The 21,686-nt window shown below is 29.2% G+C and overlaps 1 protein-coding gene across 7 annotated transcripts in view; it reads left to right on the forward strand.

Annotated features, from left to right (window-relative positions):
• Positions 1-19,890, forward strand: part of LOC129956695 (amyloid beta A4 precursor protein-binding family B member 1-interacting protein-like) — a 336,170-nt gene extending 316,280 nt beyond the window's left edge. For 6 of the 7 annotated variants that reach the window (XM_056068638.1, XM_056068629.1, XM_056068632.1 and 3 more), the window contains 10 exons: positions 1,395-1,873; positions 5,586-5,654; positions 6,304-6,381; positions 7,032-7,191; positions 11,646-11,767; positions 11,870-11,944; positions 13,181-13,318; positions 13,943-14,053; positions 16,460-16,561; positions 17,159-19,890. In XM_056068638.1, coding sequence (XP_055924613.1) covers positions 1,395-1,873; positions 5,586-5,654; positions 6,304-6,381; positions 7,032-7,191; positions 11,646-11,767; positions 11,870-11,944; positions 13,181-13,318; positions 13,943-14,053; positions 16,460-16,561; positions 17,159-18,955 — 3,131 coding nt within the window. In that variant the 3' untranslated portion in view covers positions 18,956-19,890. The remainder of the gene's footprint in view (positions 1-1,394; positions 1,874-5,585; positions 5,655-6,303; positions 6,382-7,031; positions 7,192-11,645; positions 11,768-11,869; positions 11,945-13,180; positions 13,319-13,942; positions 14,054-16,459; positions 16,562-17,158) is intronic. The other variant, XM_056068641.1, reaches the window with a different exon arrangement.
• The last annotated feature ends 1,796 nt before the right edge of the window (positions 19,891-21,686 follow it).

Raw genomic sequence — 21,686 nt, forward strand, 5'->3', positions numbered from 1 at the left:
TGAAAATTGTTTGAAGATTGGCTTTTTAAGCATTGTTTAATATAGATAAATATATGTTACAACTTTGGTGTTGTGTTTAATTCTTTCAGGCTCAATATTTGTAAGTTGAAATTGTTAAAAAAAATGAATAACAAAATTTTAAAATCTTTTAATTGAATTTTTTTATATTACTGTTGTTATATTTTGTTTATTCTTACATATCATTGATTAATGTTCCTTTAATAATTAACTTTCTAATTGTTCGATTTAGACAATTTTCCTACTGAAAATATGATAATGATCTTTTTGCTATAAGAGACAAATGAAGAAAGATTTAAATTTTTAAGACGGAATATCCTGGTTTTTGGATTTAGAAGTGTAGTTTTTAATAAAATTCTAATCGAAAGTGAATATATTCATTTTTCTCTAAAATGTTCTTTTACAATTTTCTCTTCTTAATACTCAACGATAGGGTGCTGACTCATTTTGTGATGAAACTTATTTTTCTTCACTACCCTTTTTACATATTTTTTTTTCCAAGATTAAATTTATCTCCTCCAATAAGCATCTTTAAAATAGATAGATTCATATTTAACGAGCAATATCCTCAAATCTAAATAACATTAAATTCTTGATAATTATTATTATATTGAAAAATAATGCAGATTTTCTCATTCTTTTGTACCATCTGCATATTTTTTTTATTATTATTATGAAGCTTGCAATCATTTTTATGATAATATAAATTTTGAATAATATTAAAGTCCATGAATGATGAAACTGTTTTTATTTAAGAATTTTTTGTATCAGAAAGGAACTATGAAATTTTTATCAGTTTCATATAATTTGGATCAACCTTTTTATTTATATGATTAGAAATATTCTTATTAATAGGACTGTACTGCTTAAAACAAATAAAAGGAGTAGATCAAATTGTTCTAATAAAATTAGATCTGCTTGTTTGATCAGTATATATTGTGTATTTTAGATAATTATCAACAGAATAATACTTGTATTTTTTGAACAGTTAAATGTGTAGATTGATTTGTTATATGATAATAGCGAAATTCTTCGACTTCTATATTTATAGATGTTTATATTAGTAGATTAAATACCAGATGTTTGATCATTTGATTTGATTTATATATTGTAACTAAATGATGAACTACAAAATTTTATAGATGGCTTATTTGTTGTTTATTTAAATATATCATTATTTACTGAAAATACTAAACAAAACAGCAACCACAAAAAAAAAACTTCTATTAATGTTAATTAATGTTCCTTCCATTAAAGATAATTTAAAGCTATATTTTAATATTATCACATATGCTAAACATTTATTGTAGATATATCAATATAATAAAAATAATGCATTATTTAAATGTATTCTCAAGCCATTTCATTTTCTTTAGATACCCAAGACATTGAATTAGATGCAATTTTGGGAGAGCTCTGTGCCTTAGAAAGCTCGCTGGATCCAGATCTCCTGCACAGAGGGCATGCTCGTAGCGTCAGCACTGTCATCCAGAGTAATATTACTGGCGAAAACATTCGCTATTCAACTTCAGGGATGTCTGTTGCTCAGGAGGTTACGCCTCCAACCTCTCAATCTGGCCATAAGCGCTTCTTTACCCACCGGCGCTCTAGTTCTGGAGGCACAAAATCAAAATTCGAAATTGGTGGCGATTTAGACTGTGATCAAGTAAAGGGACACAAGATGGAATTGAGCGTGAGGACTGATAGTCCAGATAATGACTCTGCTTTTTCAGATAGTGTTTCTATGCTTTCTTCAGAATCATCTATTTCATCCGGAGGGAGGACTGATACCGGAATATCTAGTCAAGGTTCATCCAAAACTAACAGCATAGCATTAGTTCCATCTCCAACTCAAGTAAATGTTCAGTTAAATTCATAGTCATTTGTATATACCTCCATTTTGAATTGTGCATAAAATAAAATGCTGAAACAGCTTACCTATATCTGTTTCTTAAATTTATCTTTTTAATCAGTGGTCTTCAATCGTATTTTCCTCTCATATTTCTTGGTTAGGGTTTTTTTCTTTCTCTCTCTCTCTCTTTAATCTTTTGTTGTCATATCCCCCCTCCCCCATATTTTCTTCTGTCCAACTCGAAATACCTCCAGCAGGTTCACCTGAACAATTCTTTTATAAAAGGATGGCAAGAAAGAAAAAAATGTCCATTAGTAATGTTAAAGGGCCTATGTCAGCTTTTTGTTGAATTTGTTTTTGATTTTACGTATTCAGTTTTTTTATTGCAAAATTAACCCATTTGCATTAATTTAAAAAAAAGTTAACAGATTGTTCCATTTCGCCTCAAAAAATTATTATACAGCACACTCCCGATTATCCGCGTAATTGGGTGGCGCGGCCGCCGCGGATAACAAAAATCGCGGATAATCCGAAAAAAGCTAAAAACGGATATAGCAAAAGAGAAAACAGTCATTCCAACGTTGAAAAATCGTTTTATGTACAATAAAACGTAAAATAAACAGCAGGAAATGTTTAACTGACGCTTAATATTTTAGTATATCACTCAAAACTAACCTAAATGAAAACAGAAAAGTGCTTTGTACTTACGAGATGCGTCAAGGATACAGAAAAATTAATACATATGTACTGTTTTAATACTGTAATGTATTATGTAATTACAAAAGCATAACTGTAAAACTGCACTTTTTTGAAGAAATCAGTAAAAAAAAAAAAAAAATTGTTCGGCAGGCGCGGATAACCCGACCGCGGATAATCGAGAGTCTACTGTATAGATAGATATTTAAAAAAAAAAAAAACAGAAAACAAAATGGCATACACAAAGAATTTATAATTGAATTCAATGAAATAATGCATTAAAGTAATTTGAAAATAAAGTTTTACACAGTATAATAGTGAATAGTCAGTAAAAATAATTACATGGTAGTTATTACATTGATAAACAATATATTTCACTTTTTTTTTTTTTTTTTTTTTTTTGTGATAAGCAAACTACATAGCATTTATGGACTCTGTAATGAAGCTGTGTTTTAATAGGTATTAGAAAATGCTGTCCATTAAATCTTCATGGCAGTGATGGGCATGGTTTCATTTCTTATTTTGCTGATCCTTATTGTTCAATTATTTCTATCTATATGAATATTGACCTTAACTGTTCAAAAAAATCATGTTAAGATAGTAAAATGTATAAATTTTCTAACATTATTGCATAATATGGAATTTGATCTTGCTTTGCAATCAACGTTTTTTATTGTTGTCTATGTTCATTATTGTTTTCCGCTTGTGTGCAAAAAATAGTTGGCATATCTGTACTCTTGTAATAATAGCCAAGAAAATTCTGCATATGATGTGAATAGATTAATCCCATACCAAAACAAGTGAAAGCAAGATTGCTTTACTCGTTTTCATAATTTCATTTTAACTTAACGATAATAATTATTCATAGTGGTAGTCAACTATTCATATGGAAGCTAATTTCAAATCAATCCTTGAATTTGTTTCATGGGGGTTATAGAATTAAGGAACACATAATAAGTTGCATGAAGTCAATGGCATATTGATTAATTTGTATTATTCATTTAAAAATGAATGTATACAGTTTGTATTTAGGGGAAGTATTTAAAATTTTATTACTTTTAATATTTTATTGTTAATCTTTTTATTGATATCCTGCAAGTTTTGGGCTTTCTCTTTGCACAAGAATTTTGGTTAACAAAATCTTACTTTTTTTTTATATTATATATAATTCCTTATATTTTGTGTTTTTCTCATTGCGATATATAGCTGGTTGAGAACCTATATTTTAGTTTAATTGAAATAGTTTATATCATTTGCAATCTATCATGCTTCTTATTTCTACAAAGTAGTACAGTACTGTCTCGAGTATATGGCATAATGTAGTGGAAGGGCTAGTCGGATAACAAAAAACCTGGATAGGCCAGAGTTCTATGAACTCATTTTTTTGTCCACCAATACCAGGAGACAAAATTTTTATGTCATAACTCACTGTTATAATAAGTATTTTCTTACTTCTTATTGAGTATTCATGGTTTTTCTTGCTTTTGTTTCACTTCCACTAGCTATTTCTTCTCAATTGTTTTTCTATTTCTTCGCAATTTTTTTCCAGTCCCTCCTGTACTTTTCCCAACTTTTAACTCCAAAACTATATTTTTTGTTGTTAACCAGAGTTTAATTGCTGTGTAGTTCATAATTTCTCCTTCATAGTCATACAACTTTTTCTTGTTTATTAACCATTTGGAAATCTTCACTGTGGTACACTTAAGAAAGTATTAAGCATATTCCATATCCCATGCACAATTTATGAATACTGTACATTTATAACCAGGAACAGCAGCAACAATTGAAGCCTGGTACATACTAACAAAGTAATGAACAATGAGCAGAACACTGCTCTTTTCCTGTCGTAACTTGTATTTTGTACATAATACATAGGATGATCGTAGCAGATGCCTACTTTCAATGCCTTGATGGAAGCCAGATAGTCGCAAACCGGTTGCTCGAGAGTGTACCAGGGGTGTTTGTTCTCCGGGGAAACCCCGGAATTCCGGGGATTTTGAACTTCGATACCCGGAAATTCCGGGGATCGTCGTTCAAAAGAAAGTAGGAATAATAATGAATTATTTTTTTTGATCTGGGTAATTTTGTTTGCTTTGAAAGCAGAAAACGCAAGGTCAGTGTGTGTGGTGAAAACTTTTCCTTTCTTTCTCCAAAGGCAGTGATAATGCGTGAAAAGGGGGAAAAAACTTCTTTTTTGTTCTTTCCTTATTGCGAGTTATGACTCATTCCCCCGGTTCTCGGACATTCTCTTCTGGATTCTTTTCGGCAAGTAGGCGCGGCAGAAAAAAAAGGGAGAGACTTCGTTCGACCAGATGTGCGATCACGTGACCTGGGTTCAAAGGTCTTAATTTTGCAAAATTAATGGTTATTAATTTTGCAAAAAAAGTAATTCATTGAACTTTTATAATTAGGTCATTCAATACTTCATAATTGTAATTTTTCATTTCTCCCCCCCCCCCTTCTCGAAACTCCAAAATGTCGGTAGTAAGTCCGTAAAAGTTTCAGGGGATTTTTTGGGGTCCCACAAACACCCCTGAGTGTACTGTATTTCAGATTTAAATAAATGTTAATATAATACAGATTTGCTATTGATCAATAAATCTTATCATTTAGGCTTTTCTTAATAAAAATACTTGGACTTTCTGCTTCTTGCAGTTTATAATACATTTTACCAGAGCATATATATATGAAAATAACATACACAAAAAAATAATACATATACATTTTATAATACATTCTTTTTCCTATTCTGTTATGTATATTGATCAAAGTTATTTCTTCTATGTTATTTAAATCTTGTCTGACTATAAAAATTTTTATCTCTTAAGAATTCATTCAAAAGGTTGTAACTTAAATTTTATGTGTGACTATGTAGATATTCCAGATACTAATGATATTAAGAATTGATTTGAATTCTATTCAGTTATTCTATTTAATCATCTTATATAAAAATTCTTATTGTGTTATTGATGTGGTCTTATAAAGGCTAATATATTTTTTTTTCTCTTTTCATCTTTAGCTATTAGATAACATATCTAGACGATTACGAGCCTTAAAAGTTGAAGTGGAAAAAGAAAATTCACCACCAGTAAGTAAAGGAAAATATTGCTTTGTTATATTCTACTTAAGTAAATTCAGAAAAAAAAATTGTTGTCATCAGTGGATGATGTATTTTTAAGTCTGTGTTAGATATATATGGTAAAATAAAGGTTATTAGTTTTATAGGTATGTACATGTTTTTTGTTATTCCAAAAGTTTTTGTGTTAGTTGTGTAATTAAACTTGAACAAGGGCTTTCTTAGATTTTTATTTGGAACTTTGCTAATGGAGATTCTTTTGTCTGAAGACAAACGTTAAATAATGAAATCCAACAATTTAATATGTCTTTATTTTACTATCTTTCTTTCTGTCTCACCTTTCATTTTAACAACTGTGCTTTTTCCATTGCTTATCTAAATACTTTGTTTCTGTATGCCTAAATTTTCTTCAAATTAAAGGAGTCAAAATATTTTAGGAGGAAAATTTAGAAAGGTTTATTGTCCTACTTGCTACTTTAATTGGGAAAAAAATTTCAGTTTACTTAATTTTATCTCTAACCGTTATTGAATTACAAGAGGGGGGGGGGGAGTATTAATTGAAAAAGATTTTCTTTCAAAAATTTGACTCCAAGCTTATTTTTCCATTCTTCTGGTGTTGGTTGCTATTTGTGTTCTCTGCTACTTCTTTCACTTTCTATAGGCAGAACAGGCTGCTCGTATTAAAGCTGAAAAGATCAGGATTGCTTTGGAGAAATTAAAAGAAGCCAGTATTAAGAAGGTATAATATTTGTGATGCCTTTTCTGCATAATGCTTTTTGTCTTTTCACTTATTTTCTCCTTCATTTTCATTTATTTCCTTTTGTATTTTGCTATAATTTATGGAAATACCATTTGTAAATTGAACACTTATGTTCAAAAATTACAAAAAAAAATTGAAATAACTTCTTTTGTTTATTTATTTATTTTTATTTTTGTTTACAAATGAGAAGAAATATGTACTGCTTCATTTCATCAATAAATTTTTTTTTTTCATTCTCAAAATGTATTACATTTTTGAAATGTATCCAAATTCATATTCTTACTATGTAAAATTATTATCATTTTATTATTATTATGCTTATATTCAGATCCTTATAACTTTGTATGACTTTTCATTTAAGCACTCAATAAAAATTTTCTTTCTTTTCATTTAATGTCAACAAACATTCTGTAATGCTATCTTGCATGTCATTTTTCACAACAAAGGCATTTATTTATTAGTTTTGCATGTGAATAAAACACACACAGTGATTTATTAAAATACCATAATGTACCATATTTTCCATTCTACATATATGCTAATTACTACTTTCCCTTCTACATATATGAAAAATCAATAATTCTACCTAAAATAGTATGCGATATTCATTCTATTTTATACTCTGGCAGATCTTTATTAAAGCTTTCAGCGCTGATAACAGTGCTAAGAGCTTGTTGGTTGATGAAAGGATGACTGTGGGACAAGTTTGTCGTCTGCTGGCAGACAAGAATCATGTCCCTATGGATCCCAGGTGGTCTCTTGTTGAACATATACCAGAGTTATTTATGGGTAAGTTGAGTGCAAAATATATTGCCCAGTTAAAAATAAAAATTATGTCATAAATATACTAGTATTTGCATAAAAGCATTATTGGCCTAGGGGCAAAATCTTCTATACCAGAATGCAGCAAATTGAGACATGATCTCACTGGTGATTTATGATTTAGGGGACTTAAAATATATTAAATCTTTGGGATGTCAAATGATCTTCCATGATGCAGAGGGAAAATTTTGAGCAGAGAATTTTAATTCCTTATTATCTTCATTATCTGACTAAAAATTATGAGATTCATTCCATAAATGCCTTTGTGTAACTCGAACAAATCATTAATCTAACTGAACCAAGTTGAAACTATATGATGTTGAAATCTACATGTTGTTGATATTGTTAGTTATTTATCATGAGAACTGGTAGTTTTTCCTTTCATTTCTAGAGGAATTATGTTTAGAAATAATTATAAATAGAAAAATACAAAATAGTGAACATTTTGGCAAGATTTTTTAGAAGAAAGATAATCACTGTCTGTTTTTGAAACTCTTTTTCTTGTAATTTTTGTATCATATGACACAGATTTTGGAGTTGAAAAGTGAGTAATATATTGATTAATTATTTAGCTGCTATCATTGCAATTTAAATTCAGCAGTCATAATATAAATAAAAGTCATTGTGGCCATATTTGCATGTAGATTCCACATTTCCTCCTAAATAACTAGGCTTAATTCAATCCAACTTTGTACATTTGATATTTAAGATAAGAAAAAGAATAGTATTGGCTAAATGCAAAAATTAAATATTCAATTAATCCTTTCTAGGGTCATGGGAAGTATGCTTCCCACCAAATTTATCAATCTTTGTATGAAATTATATAGGGTGGCATAAGTTCTGACAAATTTTTTTAGTAAGTCAGAAACTTGGATGCTTCAGTTCTTTATCTCAGTCAAAATGATGTATCTTGATTTGTTACTTAATTATTAATTAACCAAATTAATTAATCAAATTAAATTTATCTAAGAATTCCTTTTCTTATTCTAATTTCAAGCCTAAAAATATTTTAACATAATATGACTAGGAAAAAATGGCCCTTTAAACGGTTAAATAGAAAGTAATTGAAATTTTGCTGTATTTCTGGTATACTTACAGAGCGAATTATCCCAGGATAAATATTTTTATAATATCATAAATTTTATTTCCATGCAAAATTTCTTTCATTTTTTTATTCATTCCTTCATTTTCTTGCATTTTTTTTTTTTTTTTTTTCAAAATTTAATAAATAATAGATTCAGAAATATGGTAAGATGAAATAAAGAAATTTAGATATGCTTCTCTATTAAGCAACAATAAAAATTTGAACTAACTTTTATTTTTTGATATTTCTATTTTATTTTTTAAACATTTTTGATAATTTTTATTGTATTTAGAAAAAAAATTTATAAGTTTATTAAATTAAATGAAGAACTTACTTTCTAAAAATTTTCCATCAATTTTTCCTGTATCTTTACAATGCATTATATAGATAATTCTGTTAAGTAATAGAGAATCTGCACTAGTAATTAATGGTGCATGTACAAAAATGTAAACATATTACTAAAATTCAGACAAATGCAAGAGTTGTGAAACATTTACAATCAAAACAGGTATTTGATAACAGACTATTTGGAATTTATTGCCAACATATTGCAAGCAGGTAAATTAAGTGTTTTTAACTAATTAATTTTTTAATTGTTACAAGACACTTGAGACGGTAAGCGACCCGTGAGGATAGAAACTGGGACCTTTAGGTTAGAAGTCCAGTAACAATCCGATTATGCTAAAACAGCTGTTCGGACAGAAGCGCTGTTACTGGCTTATATGCGATTCACCACAGTACTCTCCCTCCAGTGAGGCGAAGGGGAGACGAACGATTTTGCTTTGAGTGATGATGTATTGAGTAGTAGCTGTTGTCTTAATGGGCCGTACCCTATTTGAGTAGCGCCAAGCGTTATGGCGAGAGTTTGTGGGTGCCGATGTGCCAAGTGTGTCTGGCAACTTAGGATTGCTGCGTCACGTGAGTCTGGCGACTTTGGTTGCGGGTAGATGGCGCCACAACAGCTGTATGAAGGTTGAAGGTTCAGCGTCCGAGGTCACCAATGTGCGGGTTGAGGTTCGAACTCGCAACATTGGGTTCATAGCCGAGTAACAAAGCCACTAGACAAAAGTGTACACTCTTCTCCGGAAGTTGTTATCTGGCTTATGATGTTATACCACCACACACTCATAATTGTTAAGAAACAGACATTAAAATTTTTCAGTATTTGTGAACAAAACAAGTCAATAAAGGACTTTTTTATTTTAATATTTTATACCAGTGATTCTCAACCACTGTGTCGTGGCACTTATTGTGTGCCGCCAAATTTATAATAAAAATATATAGTATAGAGTAAAAATTGTAATGTTTTTTTTATTACGAGTAAAGTTTGTTTAAATTAAAGAAAAGAGCACTGTAAAAGAAAACTTTTGCTTTTACAGCAGTTAAAAACTTTTTTCTAGAAAAACAGTTTTTAACTGTTTTTATCTTCTATAACTGTCACCTTTCATAAATGGAAATATTTGCCCCACATGAAGAAATTTCAAGTGTTCCCAGTATCTTCACCTCCACCCCTCAATCAAATAATGTATAAAGGAAAAAAAAAAGGTTTTAAAGATATTATTATAATTTTCTACATCTTATTTGTGTAAATTCGGATTTTCAGTGTTGACCAACATTAAAAAAAAAAAAAAAAAAAAAGTTTGAGACTGTTAAAGTGGAAGATGATATGAGAGTAGCATTGTCATTTTTACGACCAAATATAAATGAAATTATCAAAAAATATCAAGCTCAAATTTCTCATGAAAAGTATTCTTATTATTACCTTGTAATTACAAACATGTTGTTTTTGTAGTACATATATTATTTTATTTTACATTCAAAATTATTATCATAAACTATTTTACACAGTGTATTATAGGTAAGTAAACAACTTTTAAACCCATCTAATTCTTTGTGTGCCTCCCAAATTTTGAAATCATTAAAAGTGTGCCACAAAAAAGAAAAGAAAAAAAAAAGGTTGAGAATCATTGTTTTATATAACAGTAGTTATAAAGTAGTTTGCAGTTATTAGTAGTAAAGACATGAAATTATTTTGAGCCAATACAACATTGGATGTATCAATAAATGTGAAATGTATTATATGCTATATTCTTTCTGCATATATTGACTCTGAACTAGAATTTATATTGGAAATAATGTGATTTTGATTAATTTAATATTGTATGTTTGAATATCTATTCAATAATATTATTAGTTTATATTAATTGTGAATTCAACTAAAATTTGTGACATACATAGTGTGTCAAAAAAAATTTTGGGACTGGATTTGTAAAATTGAAATCCAATTATTATATTTTAAGGATTTTTATTCAAAATGACCTTCTTTAGCTTTAATACATTTGTTACAGCAGCAGAATTATGACTTTAATATCTGTTTAGGTTCACCTTGTGGTATTGCATTCAAAATTTATGTCAAAACTGTTTGTTTAATCACAATGTCATCAAAACAAGAACCTTTTAAATTCATTTTAAGTTTTGGTATGAAAGATAAGTTGCAGAATGTTAAATCAAGTGAATAAAGGGAGTGATTTTTTTTGTCAAATTTTTTCACTTTTAATAACTGTGATTAAATTTTGCCTTAATCTTCACTTGGAACAGTGCAAATCAATTCTTTGTTGATATTCAAAGACTTCCACCATTCTCAATGATGCACAACAATGGTTTGCTACAAAATCATACACTTTTTCAATAATATCGATTGTTTTTGATAAACCTGGTCTTCCTGTAATCTTATCTTCTAGAAAATCTGTTACATCTAAAAAATACTGTAACTTGTATCATTAAATTATATGTTTCACCAGTAGTTTTTCCAAATCTCACATGAAATTTAATTTTTGTTTTTTATTTCCTTTTGAAAATTCAGCATAAAAAATATTATGCTTCTCTTAGAAACATCTGTATCATTTCAGATAGTGAATAAATGCATTCAGATTTTAGCAGTGCATCACCTGATAGTTAAAGAATATCAGGAATGTTCAATGGAAGACCATTGCAGGCTGAGATTCAGTACTAGCCTTATAAGTTCTTGGACACACTGTATATACTAGTTATTCTATCTTAGTATCTGCAGAATATAATATGACAGTCAAAATTACAGCTTCATTGTTTATATATATTGTACAATAATACAAAATTGTAAATTTTAATAATTTTTTTTTTTTTTGAATCATTGAGGGTGGTTTTGTTTTTTCCCCCAATTGTGCATGAATAAATATGCTTATTTTTAGCATTTATTAAGAAGAATATAAAAATTTTATGATGAGTTGCATTTATTGATAATTTGATATTGATTATCTTTATAATAAATTTTTTTTAACTTTTTTTTTTTTTTTTTCAGAAAGAATTTATGAAGATCATGAATATGTTGTTGAAAATCTGTTACTGTGGGCTAGAGAGTCTCCAAATAAATTGCAATTTTTTGAAAGAGATGAAAAATATGACTTATTTATTAATCCTGAGGTATGTTGCTTCTGAAATATACATGTTGAAAATCTTTTTTTTTTTTTAATGTTCCTTTATTTATGTTAATTTTCCTCATGATTTATTTTTCTCTACAACTAGGAGTACCTTTTAATGGGTAGTTCTTCTGAAAGAGGATCGGATATGGATGATGATGCAAAAACCGCTCTTCTTGAAGTATGCATCAATTTATATTTTATCACTTTTTTTAAATTGAATGTTAAGAATTGGTAACAAAATGATTGTTCAGTCTGTAGTAAATTAATAGCTATTAAGTACAACAAATATTAGAAAGCTTCAATTTCATACTCCCAATAGAGTATGAAATTGTATATTTGTTGAGTATTGAAATTTCATACTCTCAATATATAGAGAATGAATGCACAGCTGTCAATTTTGTTTTCTTTTTTTTTTTAAAGTTATAATACTTATATAACTTTGTAAATATAGAGAATTGCTCTGATTTTAAATTATTCCCTTATTATGATTATGATTGTAAACTTTACCCTGAGTGAGATTAGAAGATGTGACTGTTTGCTTACATTTTGGCCATCTTTGTGCAATTTATATGGATTACTATAAGCCTTTGACAATCAGTTGGTTCATCTTTATTAATGGCTGCTAAAATTTATAATTAAATAATTTATGTTACTTAATCTAATAATTTCTGCAGCAAAAGTTTTTGTACTTCATATATATTTATATTTCATGTTATTTTGGCCTTGTGCTTTTTGTTCATTTTACTAAGCATCCCTCATTTTTTTTGTAAGCTCCTCCAAAATTCATAAAAAATCGAAAGTCACTCACTCTATTTTTTTTTTTTTTTTTTTTTTTCTAAAATCTGCTTTCTAAAGAATGATTCCTGTTAAGAACAAGATAATAATTTTGTTTATAAAATAATATATATATATATATATATATACATATGCAGCTTGAATAGTGACTTTTATCAATAACTTTTGGGTTCTTCCAGAATTCTTTTGCTTTTGTATTACCTTTCATAATATGTTTAATATTCTTTCAGAATTCTTACAATTCTACTTGGAAAATGTGCTGAAAAAGTTTTTTTGAAAGTTGTTTAAATATTGAAAAAAAAAAAAAATGACAATATATATATATTTGAGAAGTTTTTTTTAAATTTTAGATGATGTAAAAATAATTTTTGTACTGTAAATAGTTTTGAAAATTATTTCTGATAACTGTTACAGATTTGCTTAATTTTTAATTAAAAATTTCAACAAAAAAAATCACTCTGTGGTGCACATTTTATTTCGCCAAACTAATATATATCATATCATGTCATGTACTGCACCCAACCACACATTCATGCATTATATAATTTATAATAACATTATTTTGTTCCTCTTTTAATATTTGGCCTTTTTTATAAAGATTCTTATTTCCTGTTTCCAGGAATTTTTTTCTTCATCAAGTGTTCCTGAAGTTGAAAGTGCATTATATTTAAAAAGTGATGGCAAAAAAGCGTGGAAGAAACATTATTTTGTTCTCAGGGCTTCTGGTATTTATTACTGCCCTAAAGGTAAATCCAAGGTAAGTCCTCACTAAAATGTTTCTCTCCTGCGTCCCTTTCTTGAAGTGAAGTATTTTAAAATTCTTATCATATATACATTTTTCTCTCTAAAAAATGTTTGAATGCTTTAATATTTAAAAATTTATTTAATCCTATATGTATTTCTTTTCTTCAACTTGTATTAGAAATTGTCATTCCTTCTTTTGAAATATATAGTTAGCAATGTGCAAATATTATAAATATATTTTCTTCCTTGAAAATTAATGTATAAGGCCATTTTTATTCAGGAATGTTTTCCCATATTTTTACTAGCTATTCTTAATAACTTATTTAATTTTGTACTTATTTGGAAGTAAAAAAGGATTAATAATCTGACACAAAAGACCAATTTTAGAGAAATTTGTACCAAGTGATATATGATTTGTTATTTATACATATTTACATATTTTGTTATTACATATTTTTTTAAAGGCAGAAATATTTTTATATTCAAATTATTTTAATTTTCTTTAAAAATATAAAATGGAATTTGTTTCTTTAGTGATGCTTTGTATAAACATATTCATCTGAAAATTGTAACATTTTGCTTTATTGTATATATATATATATATTTTAATTAATGTAAATGACTTTTTCTGTTGCAGTTATCAAAAGATTTAATATGCTTAACAACTTTTGAAATGAACAATGTATATACTGGATTTGGTTGGAAAAAGAAATACAAAGCACCAACTGATTTTGGTTTTGCTATAAAAGTAAGTTTAAATCAAAGTTGCAAATTTCATAGCATTTAAAACTTTTAACATATTGGAAATATTTGATTGATACACTTGTTGAATCTCTAATTGTTTAGAAATCTTGTTTATTGTGTAATAAAAAGTATTAAGATTATTACCACTATTGTTATTTTGACATAAACAGTTATAATTTCAGTTATTTTTTTAATCTTTTACTTTATAAAACATTGCTAATATTTTGTTATATTGTTTACATATAATTCAGATTTATTATTCTAACAATATTAACAGATGGATATATTATTTATATATATAGATTTCTTATTTAAACAAAATGTGAATCGCATTGTATTCGATATTTCAGAGTTACTACTTTTTGTATAATAATTATCAGGAGACCAAAAAGGTTCTGTTATTTTAGTGAAATTACAAATTTAAAGAATGTTAAATGCAATACACAATAGATGCATTAAAATTCCAGCAATATGTTTGTCAAGATTTAATGCAGATTCATTTTATATAAGGAGAAGTAGAAAGGTTATCTTTCAACATTATAAAAATTGACCTGGGGATGAGTACTCCAAACTCTATAATTCATGTTTGTATATTGCATGAGTTTAAACTTGGAACGAATGCTGTGCAAACTGCTCAAGAAGTATACCAGACTTTCGGAGAAGGTTCAGAAGCACTCGTACCAACCAAAGGTAGCTTAGATAATTTTCTTCCAGCAATGAGTCATTGGGTGGCCATATGTCATTGATGATGAACTGCTGGTTTTAATCGAAGAAGATTCCACTCAAACTTTTCAGATGTTAGAACAAAGGTTCTCCGTAAGTGATGAAACTTCCATTTACATGTGGATACCACAGGGGTGTTTGTGCTCCGGGGAAACCCCGGAATTCCTTGGATTTTGAACTTCGATACCCGGAAATTCCGGGGATCGTCGTTCAAAAGGAAGTAGGAATAATAATGAATTATTTATTTTGATCTGGGTAATTTTGTTTGCTTTGAAAGCAGAAAATGCAAGGTCAGTGTGTGTGGTGAAAACTTTTCCTTTCTTTCTCCAAAGGCAGTGATAATGCGTGAAAAGGGGGAAAAAACTTCTTTTTTGTTCTTTCCTTATTGCGAGTTATGACTCATTCCCCCGGTTCTCGGACATTCTCTTCTGGATTCTTTTCGGCAAGTAGGCGCGGCAGAAAAAAAAGGGAGAGACTTCGTTCGACCAGATGTGCGATCACGTGACCTGGGTTCAAAGGTCTTAATTTTGCAAAAAAAGTAATTCATTGAACTTTTATAATTAGGTCATTCAATACTTCATAATCGTAATTTTTCATTTCTCCCCCCCCCCCCTTCTCGAAACTCCAAAATGTCGGTAGTAAGTCCGTAAAAGTTTCCGGGGATTTTTTGGGGTCCCACAAACACCCCTGATACCAGTACTTGTGAACTTAACACCAGCCAATAAGCTAAAGTGCCTGGATATTTGTTTGGGATTACTTGAATGCCATCAAATGAAGCCATTTATTGACCTTTTATTAACTTGCAATGAGAAGTGGCTGCTCTGCAACAATCATAAAAGATTGCATCATTGGTTGTTATCTATGGAAACTGTGCCATGGACCAGCAAACTTAATATCCATCAGCAGCAGCATTATCGTGTGTATGGTGGACTGCAAATGGAATTGTTCAGTATGAACTTTTATTATCTGACCAAACTATTACTACCGACATCTATAGTGACTCCCTTGAATTCACCAGTCACTTCTGAAAAAGCAGCCAACTTTAGTGAATCGTAAAGGCATTCTTTTCCTACACAATGATGCTGCATGTGACCTCTGACATAATTCAGACCCTTCGATGGGAGCCTCTTTTGAATACTTCTTATTCCCTTCTGACTATCACCTATTTTTCAGCCTAGATAATCATCTGCGAAATCGACAGTTCAGAAATAAAAGAGGCTATGGAAACTATTAGAGAATTTTTTTTAACCCTAAAGATCATGACATTTATAAAAATGGAATTTATAAACTTGTGTCCCGTTGAGAAAAAGTTATTAAATGTGAGGGTGGTTATTTTGATAAATAAATTATCTCCTATACATTTTTATGTTTTTTCCCTTCAACAAAAAAAAGCTGATAATATGTGGATTATTGGAAAGTACCAAGTAAGGAGCTTATTGAAATTATTTATAGTTATAATTGTGTCACTGTTAAATGGTTCAATAAGATTTTACAGAATTGCATTGATTCCCTTTTGCAGTACTTTGGTTATTGATAAGTGTTAACAATATTTGTCAACACATTGCTTCATTTATGTTGGACAAAACAACTTATGTATGAAAAAAATCTTATTACACTAAAATCTGTTCTAGTATCAATTGTATTAAAATTGTATGGATTGTTATTAATAATAATTTTGTGTTTTTAGCATCCCCAAATACAAACAAAATCATCTAAATACATAAAATATTTGTGTGCTGAAGATGAACAGACTTTACGTCAGTGGGTAATGGGAATACGCATTGCAAAAGTGAGTATTATATAAATATTAGATTTTATAAATGCTTAATTATTTAAATAATGCAAATTATCTGCCAATTTTATTTTAGTTTTGCTTATTATTTGTTACATTTAATTTTTCATGCATGTTTTATTCTATTCTGTTATACAAATTATAAGTTGTTTTAAAAGTTGGAAAACCTTTGATAACTACATTTATGTATTTGTGTTCTTTCTATTTCAAAATTCTTTGTCAATGTTTATTTTTTCTGGCCAAATTAATATTTCCTATATTTTTAGAAAGTACAAAATTAACAGTGATTAATTCTTTTTGTCACCATGCAGATCAAGAATTGATATTTTGTTCTTTATTCATCTTTAAATTAACAATTTCATTTGTCACCTGTATAAAAAAAATTATATGAAAATATTTGTTCTTGGTAAGAAATTTTTTAAGTATCAATTTATTGGGGAAAAAAAAAAAAAAAAACTAGGAATTTTTTTAATTAAAAATTTCTATTTCATTTTTTTGATAATCAAATAAAACTTATTCTTAATACATCCTTTTCCTCTAATTTTTTTTTATTGTTCAAATAGATTTAATTTATTGTAACCATAATCTTTTCAGTTTGGGCCTATATTAAAAGAAAACTATGACAATCTTATGAGAGATATTGTTGAAGAAGATTTGGAAACACTTGCACATGCACGAAGTTTCTCGGTATCATCGATGGCTAAAACACTTGCTGTAAGTTCAGATAGTTCTGGCAGCTCAGGTAGTCCAGATAGACAAGATATTTCTCTTGAAGATGTTGTTTTTTCTGGTCCTCACCCTGCCTCTCTAACACCAGAACAGTCTGAAGCTGATGTTTTAAGTAATCGCAGCTCAGAATCGACACCTACACCCACACCAATGGAGTGGACAAATCCTCGAGGATCTATGTTTCGCCATGATTCTGTGAAATCAAGTAGCAGTAGTAGTGGATGTATGTCAGAACGATCTAGTGTTAGTACTCCAACAGCAGAGCAAGTACCATTTGAACCTAACGATATGCCTCTAGGAACTTTAAAAAGGAAACCAAGCATGACTCCCAAGATTCCGTTAACTAACACAACTCGTAGCATTGTCAAGCAGTCTGATGATAGTTTGCCTCCATCTCTGGCTTCTGATAGGCTGTCTCATAGTAATAGCATTGGAAGCAACTCAACTCTGTCCAAAACTCTGGGTCGTAGATTCAGCTTACGTCGCTCTCAAACTGAAGATCAAATCATGGTTAATGGGATTATGAAAAGTCTTCAAAGAAAATCATCTGAAGCAGCAGCTTTTAATCCAGATCATTTGGGTGGGTTTACACTCCCTCCACCGCCATTAAGTGTAAGTACTTCAATTGAAAGCTTGGATATTGCACTTCTTCCACCACCACCACCTGAAGCCTTCAGAGGAAGTACTGCAAGTCTTGATTCTCTACCTCCACCTCCACCACCTTTAGATTTATCAGAAGAATACAGTTGGCCAAGCACCTCAAGTCTTAATTCACTACCTCCTCCTCCTTCACCACAAACTACTCCTACTAAAGAAAGACATCCTAAAGCTAAAGTTCCAGCTTCTCCGGTTAGAGACAGACCTCCTTTGTTTATACCTCCAAAAGCTAGAAATGCTGATCGTCGCATGTCTGAAGCAGATATTCAACAGCCTCTCCCATTTTTGGCTGAACTAAAAGGAGTGTCAAGTTTGTCTCGAGGTTCCACCAAACCAATGCAGAGAGCCCTTGTTGACAATGAAATGTGGAGAAATAATTCTAATAAATTTGGCATTTTGCCATCTTCAAATCCTAATACCATGGTAGATAGACGGGCCAGTGCTCCTCAAGTTCCCAAAACATTGGACATTGTACCTAATTTGCCTCTTAACTCTGTGCCACCTCCACCACCACCCCCTCCTCCACCCCCCACTTCTACCATACCTACAAAAACTGTGAAATTTTTTGAGCGTCCTTCTCCACCAATGAGAAGTGACGATACTCGGCTATCTCAAAATGCCTCTGGACTTCTGCGACGAACTCAGACTCCTGCCACACTTCCAGGCCACAAGGCTTCTCCAATACCTTGTCCTCCAGACACTTTCCTTAAAGATCTTCAGAAAGTTATGGAAAAGAAATGGAAGGTTGCGCAACAGTTATCTGTTGATTTGAGTGCAACACCAAATGAAATTCTTGGTTTTCGGGACCCATGTTATTTACCTCCTGTTTCTCAGTCTCAAACTTTGGGTCCACCTCCTCCACCACCCCCACCACATACCATGAGACCTAGATCATCTTCACAGAGTAAGCAGCGCAAATCCTATGAAGACTCGGCTACGCCAAAGAAACGACCACCTCCTCCACCTCCAAAGAGAAGTGAAACGACTCAATTATCTAACCGATAATTGTGAATTTCATTCTACTATAGGGCTCAATTTCGGTGCTCTGATTAAGAAAACTCTCTTTGAGTTCTTCCAAGCTTTTTTGGTTACATATTCTCACTTTGGAAAAGTGTTTGCTGAAAAACAAACCTTTGATAGGTTTATGTGGAACTACTTTTCTTATGCCATTTTTTTAACCATGACAGTTTTATAATATTCATTTTTACAAACTTTTGTCTGTGAATGCATTAAGAAAAATTTGTAATGGGAAGATCTCTTCTTTTTCATCATAATTCTTATGAATAATAGTATTTGTTGAGGTATGTGACAAATACTATTCATTTGTTTTTACTTTTTTTAGTCGAAATGATGCTTATTTTCAATGAAAGTAAAAATATTAATTTATTTTTAAAGATATTACATTTTAGAGAATATGAACTTCATTTGGCTTTCTTAGACCTTCAAATTAATAAATTTTTTTAAGAATCATATCTCATTATTCAAAATTGTAACCATATGACCAGTTAAAATGTGATATTGTAAAATGCTCAACATTGCATTTCCTGAATATGCAAGAATCAAATTTTTAATGGAAGAAAAATTTAACCAAAATTTTTAATGTGTTAGAATTAAGTGCTTGTTGCAGTCCCAGTAATTTCAGCTCTGCTTTTTTTCATTTTTAATTTTCATTCAAACAAAAATAATTGATTTTGTATAACAGTTATTGGAATTCACTTGTTGTAATGATGAAAAAGTAGGTCCATTGTTTTTGTAAAAATGGTACCACAAGGAATTGTTTAAAAAGTATTTCAATAAAATTAATCAAGAATTTTTTTCCCAAATGTTAATTAAGGCATTGCTTTGTTAAGAATATCTTTCAGATGCATATTAGTTACAGAAGTTTATTTTTCCTGCAGACTGTTATTTCAGTATTGTTAAAATAAAAAACTTGATGAATCTTTGTGTTATTAAGAAAATGATTGATAAAATTCAAAACTTTTCAAATTTTATATATTTTATTAGTACTGTTAAAAATAATCAATTTTTTTCAATTGCTGTTATGAGTAAAATGTGTTGTCATGAGTTAGCAAATTACAAAAAAAATTGAGATGAGGCTAATAAAATTATGTGAATCTGTTTGTGTTTTATTTTAATGAGTAATTGTTCTGTTTATTTTATTTAACCTTTCTTCCCTATATTTTTGAGAAGAAGAATTAGTTTAACCCAATTTCTATAATTTTTATAAAGAATTAAAAATGCAACAATACCTGTAATATAATAACCAGTTAAAATTAAATTTATTATTTGATAAGGATTTTTCTTTTGAGTTATAACAAATTATTTTACCTATTATTGTTGGGTGTTCTAGTATAAAATGAAAGCTCATTAATGTGATATGTATAAATTTCTTTTCCGGGCCTATAGCTTTGTTTCTGCATTTAAAGGAAAATTAATTCAATATTTAATTCTGTATAAAAAAAATGTTTAATTTCTCAATTGCCCGAGTCCATATACAAGTCACTTGTTATTGTATTTTCAAATGTAAAAATGAAATGAAAGCATGTGATTTTCAGCATGAATTTTTTTTAGAGGATTTTAAGAATATCAAAAGGAGAAATTTTTAATCCATTTGTGTATAATTTTTGGGCAAAATATGCTTAGACAAAAAGATGTAGAATTATGAAATACTTTATAGAAAATGCTAAAAACCTTTGTATATTATTGTTGCACTAATATAAGATGAATAGTTGTTGTTCTGCATGAATGAGTTTTGTTTTAATTGCATATTAAAAAAACTTAAATAAGTATCCGCAAATGTATTCTTATTAATTGCATTTTAGTCTGCTCAAATTGTAAAAATCTTAATATCCAAATTAAAAATTTACACGTTACAAGAAAAGAATAATTGAAGACAAGTGGTTGATTCGTCTTAAACATAATTAAATTAGTATTTGTGGTAATAATTCATATTAAGTTGTGGTAAAAAAAATGACCTTTTTGAAAATACTTCCTCCCTTTCCCATTTAATTACCATTAAGCAAAACTATTTTAAAATTTGAAACTTTCCGTTTTTGTGTAAATTAATTTAATATAGTTAAGTGAGAGAGGGAGATTTCTTTTTCCCTTTTGGGACAAAGATAATTTATTTGCCTTTTTTTTTTCACTAAAAATTGTTTAAATTTTATTTAAATGTAATACTTGACAGTTTTCAATAAATATTAAATTATTTCATGTGTGTTCATATATTTGTATAAGTATGTCAGGTGTTCGATTAAATGAAATAATGATGAGGGTTTGAACAAATCATATATTATTTAGCTTAGCCAACTGTCCCAACTGCACTGCCAGGGAGTTATTCCCAAAGATAGTAGAAATCAAACTAACCTTACAATTTATTTATTAATTTCCAAAAATAAAAATATCCTATTATCTATGAAATGAAATTCATTTATAAAAAGTGTCTAATGAAACACGTTCTATATAAAGGTATGTATATATATATGCATGTGTGTATCAATGAATGTAAAATTATAAAAGTAATATAAATATTATCTTTAATGATGTTTGGTTTAAAATTGAATGACAGGATTTAATCTGTTTGAGATAAAATGTGTGATAATGCGAGAGAAAATTTGCTATGAATAGATAATTAGTAAAAATAAAAATTCCAATAAAATTGTTGAAAAATATTAACATAAATACTATTACAAATGTGGATGTAGTTATTACAAGATTTATTAGTGTAATAGTTACA

The sequence above is a fragment of the Argiope bruennichi genome, chromosome 2 (assembly GCF_947563725.1).
Source record: "Argiope bruennichi chromosome 2, qqArgBrue1.1, whole genome shotgun sequence".
Classification (NCBI taxonomy): Eukaryota; Metazoa; Arthropoda; class Arachnida; order Araneae; family Araneidae; genus Argiope; species Argiope bruennichi.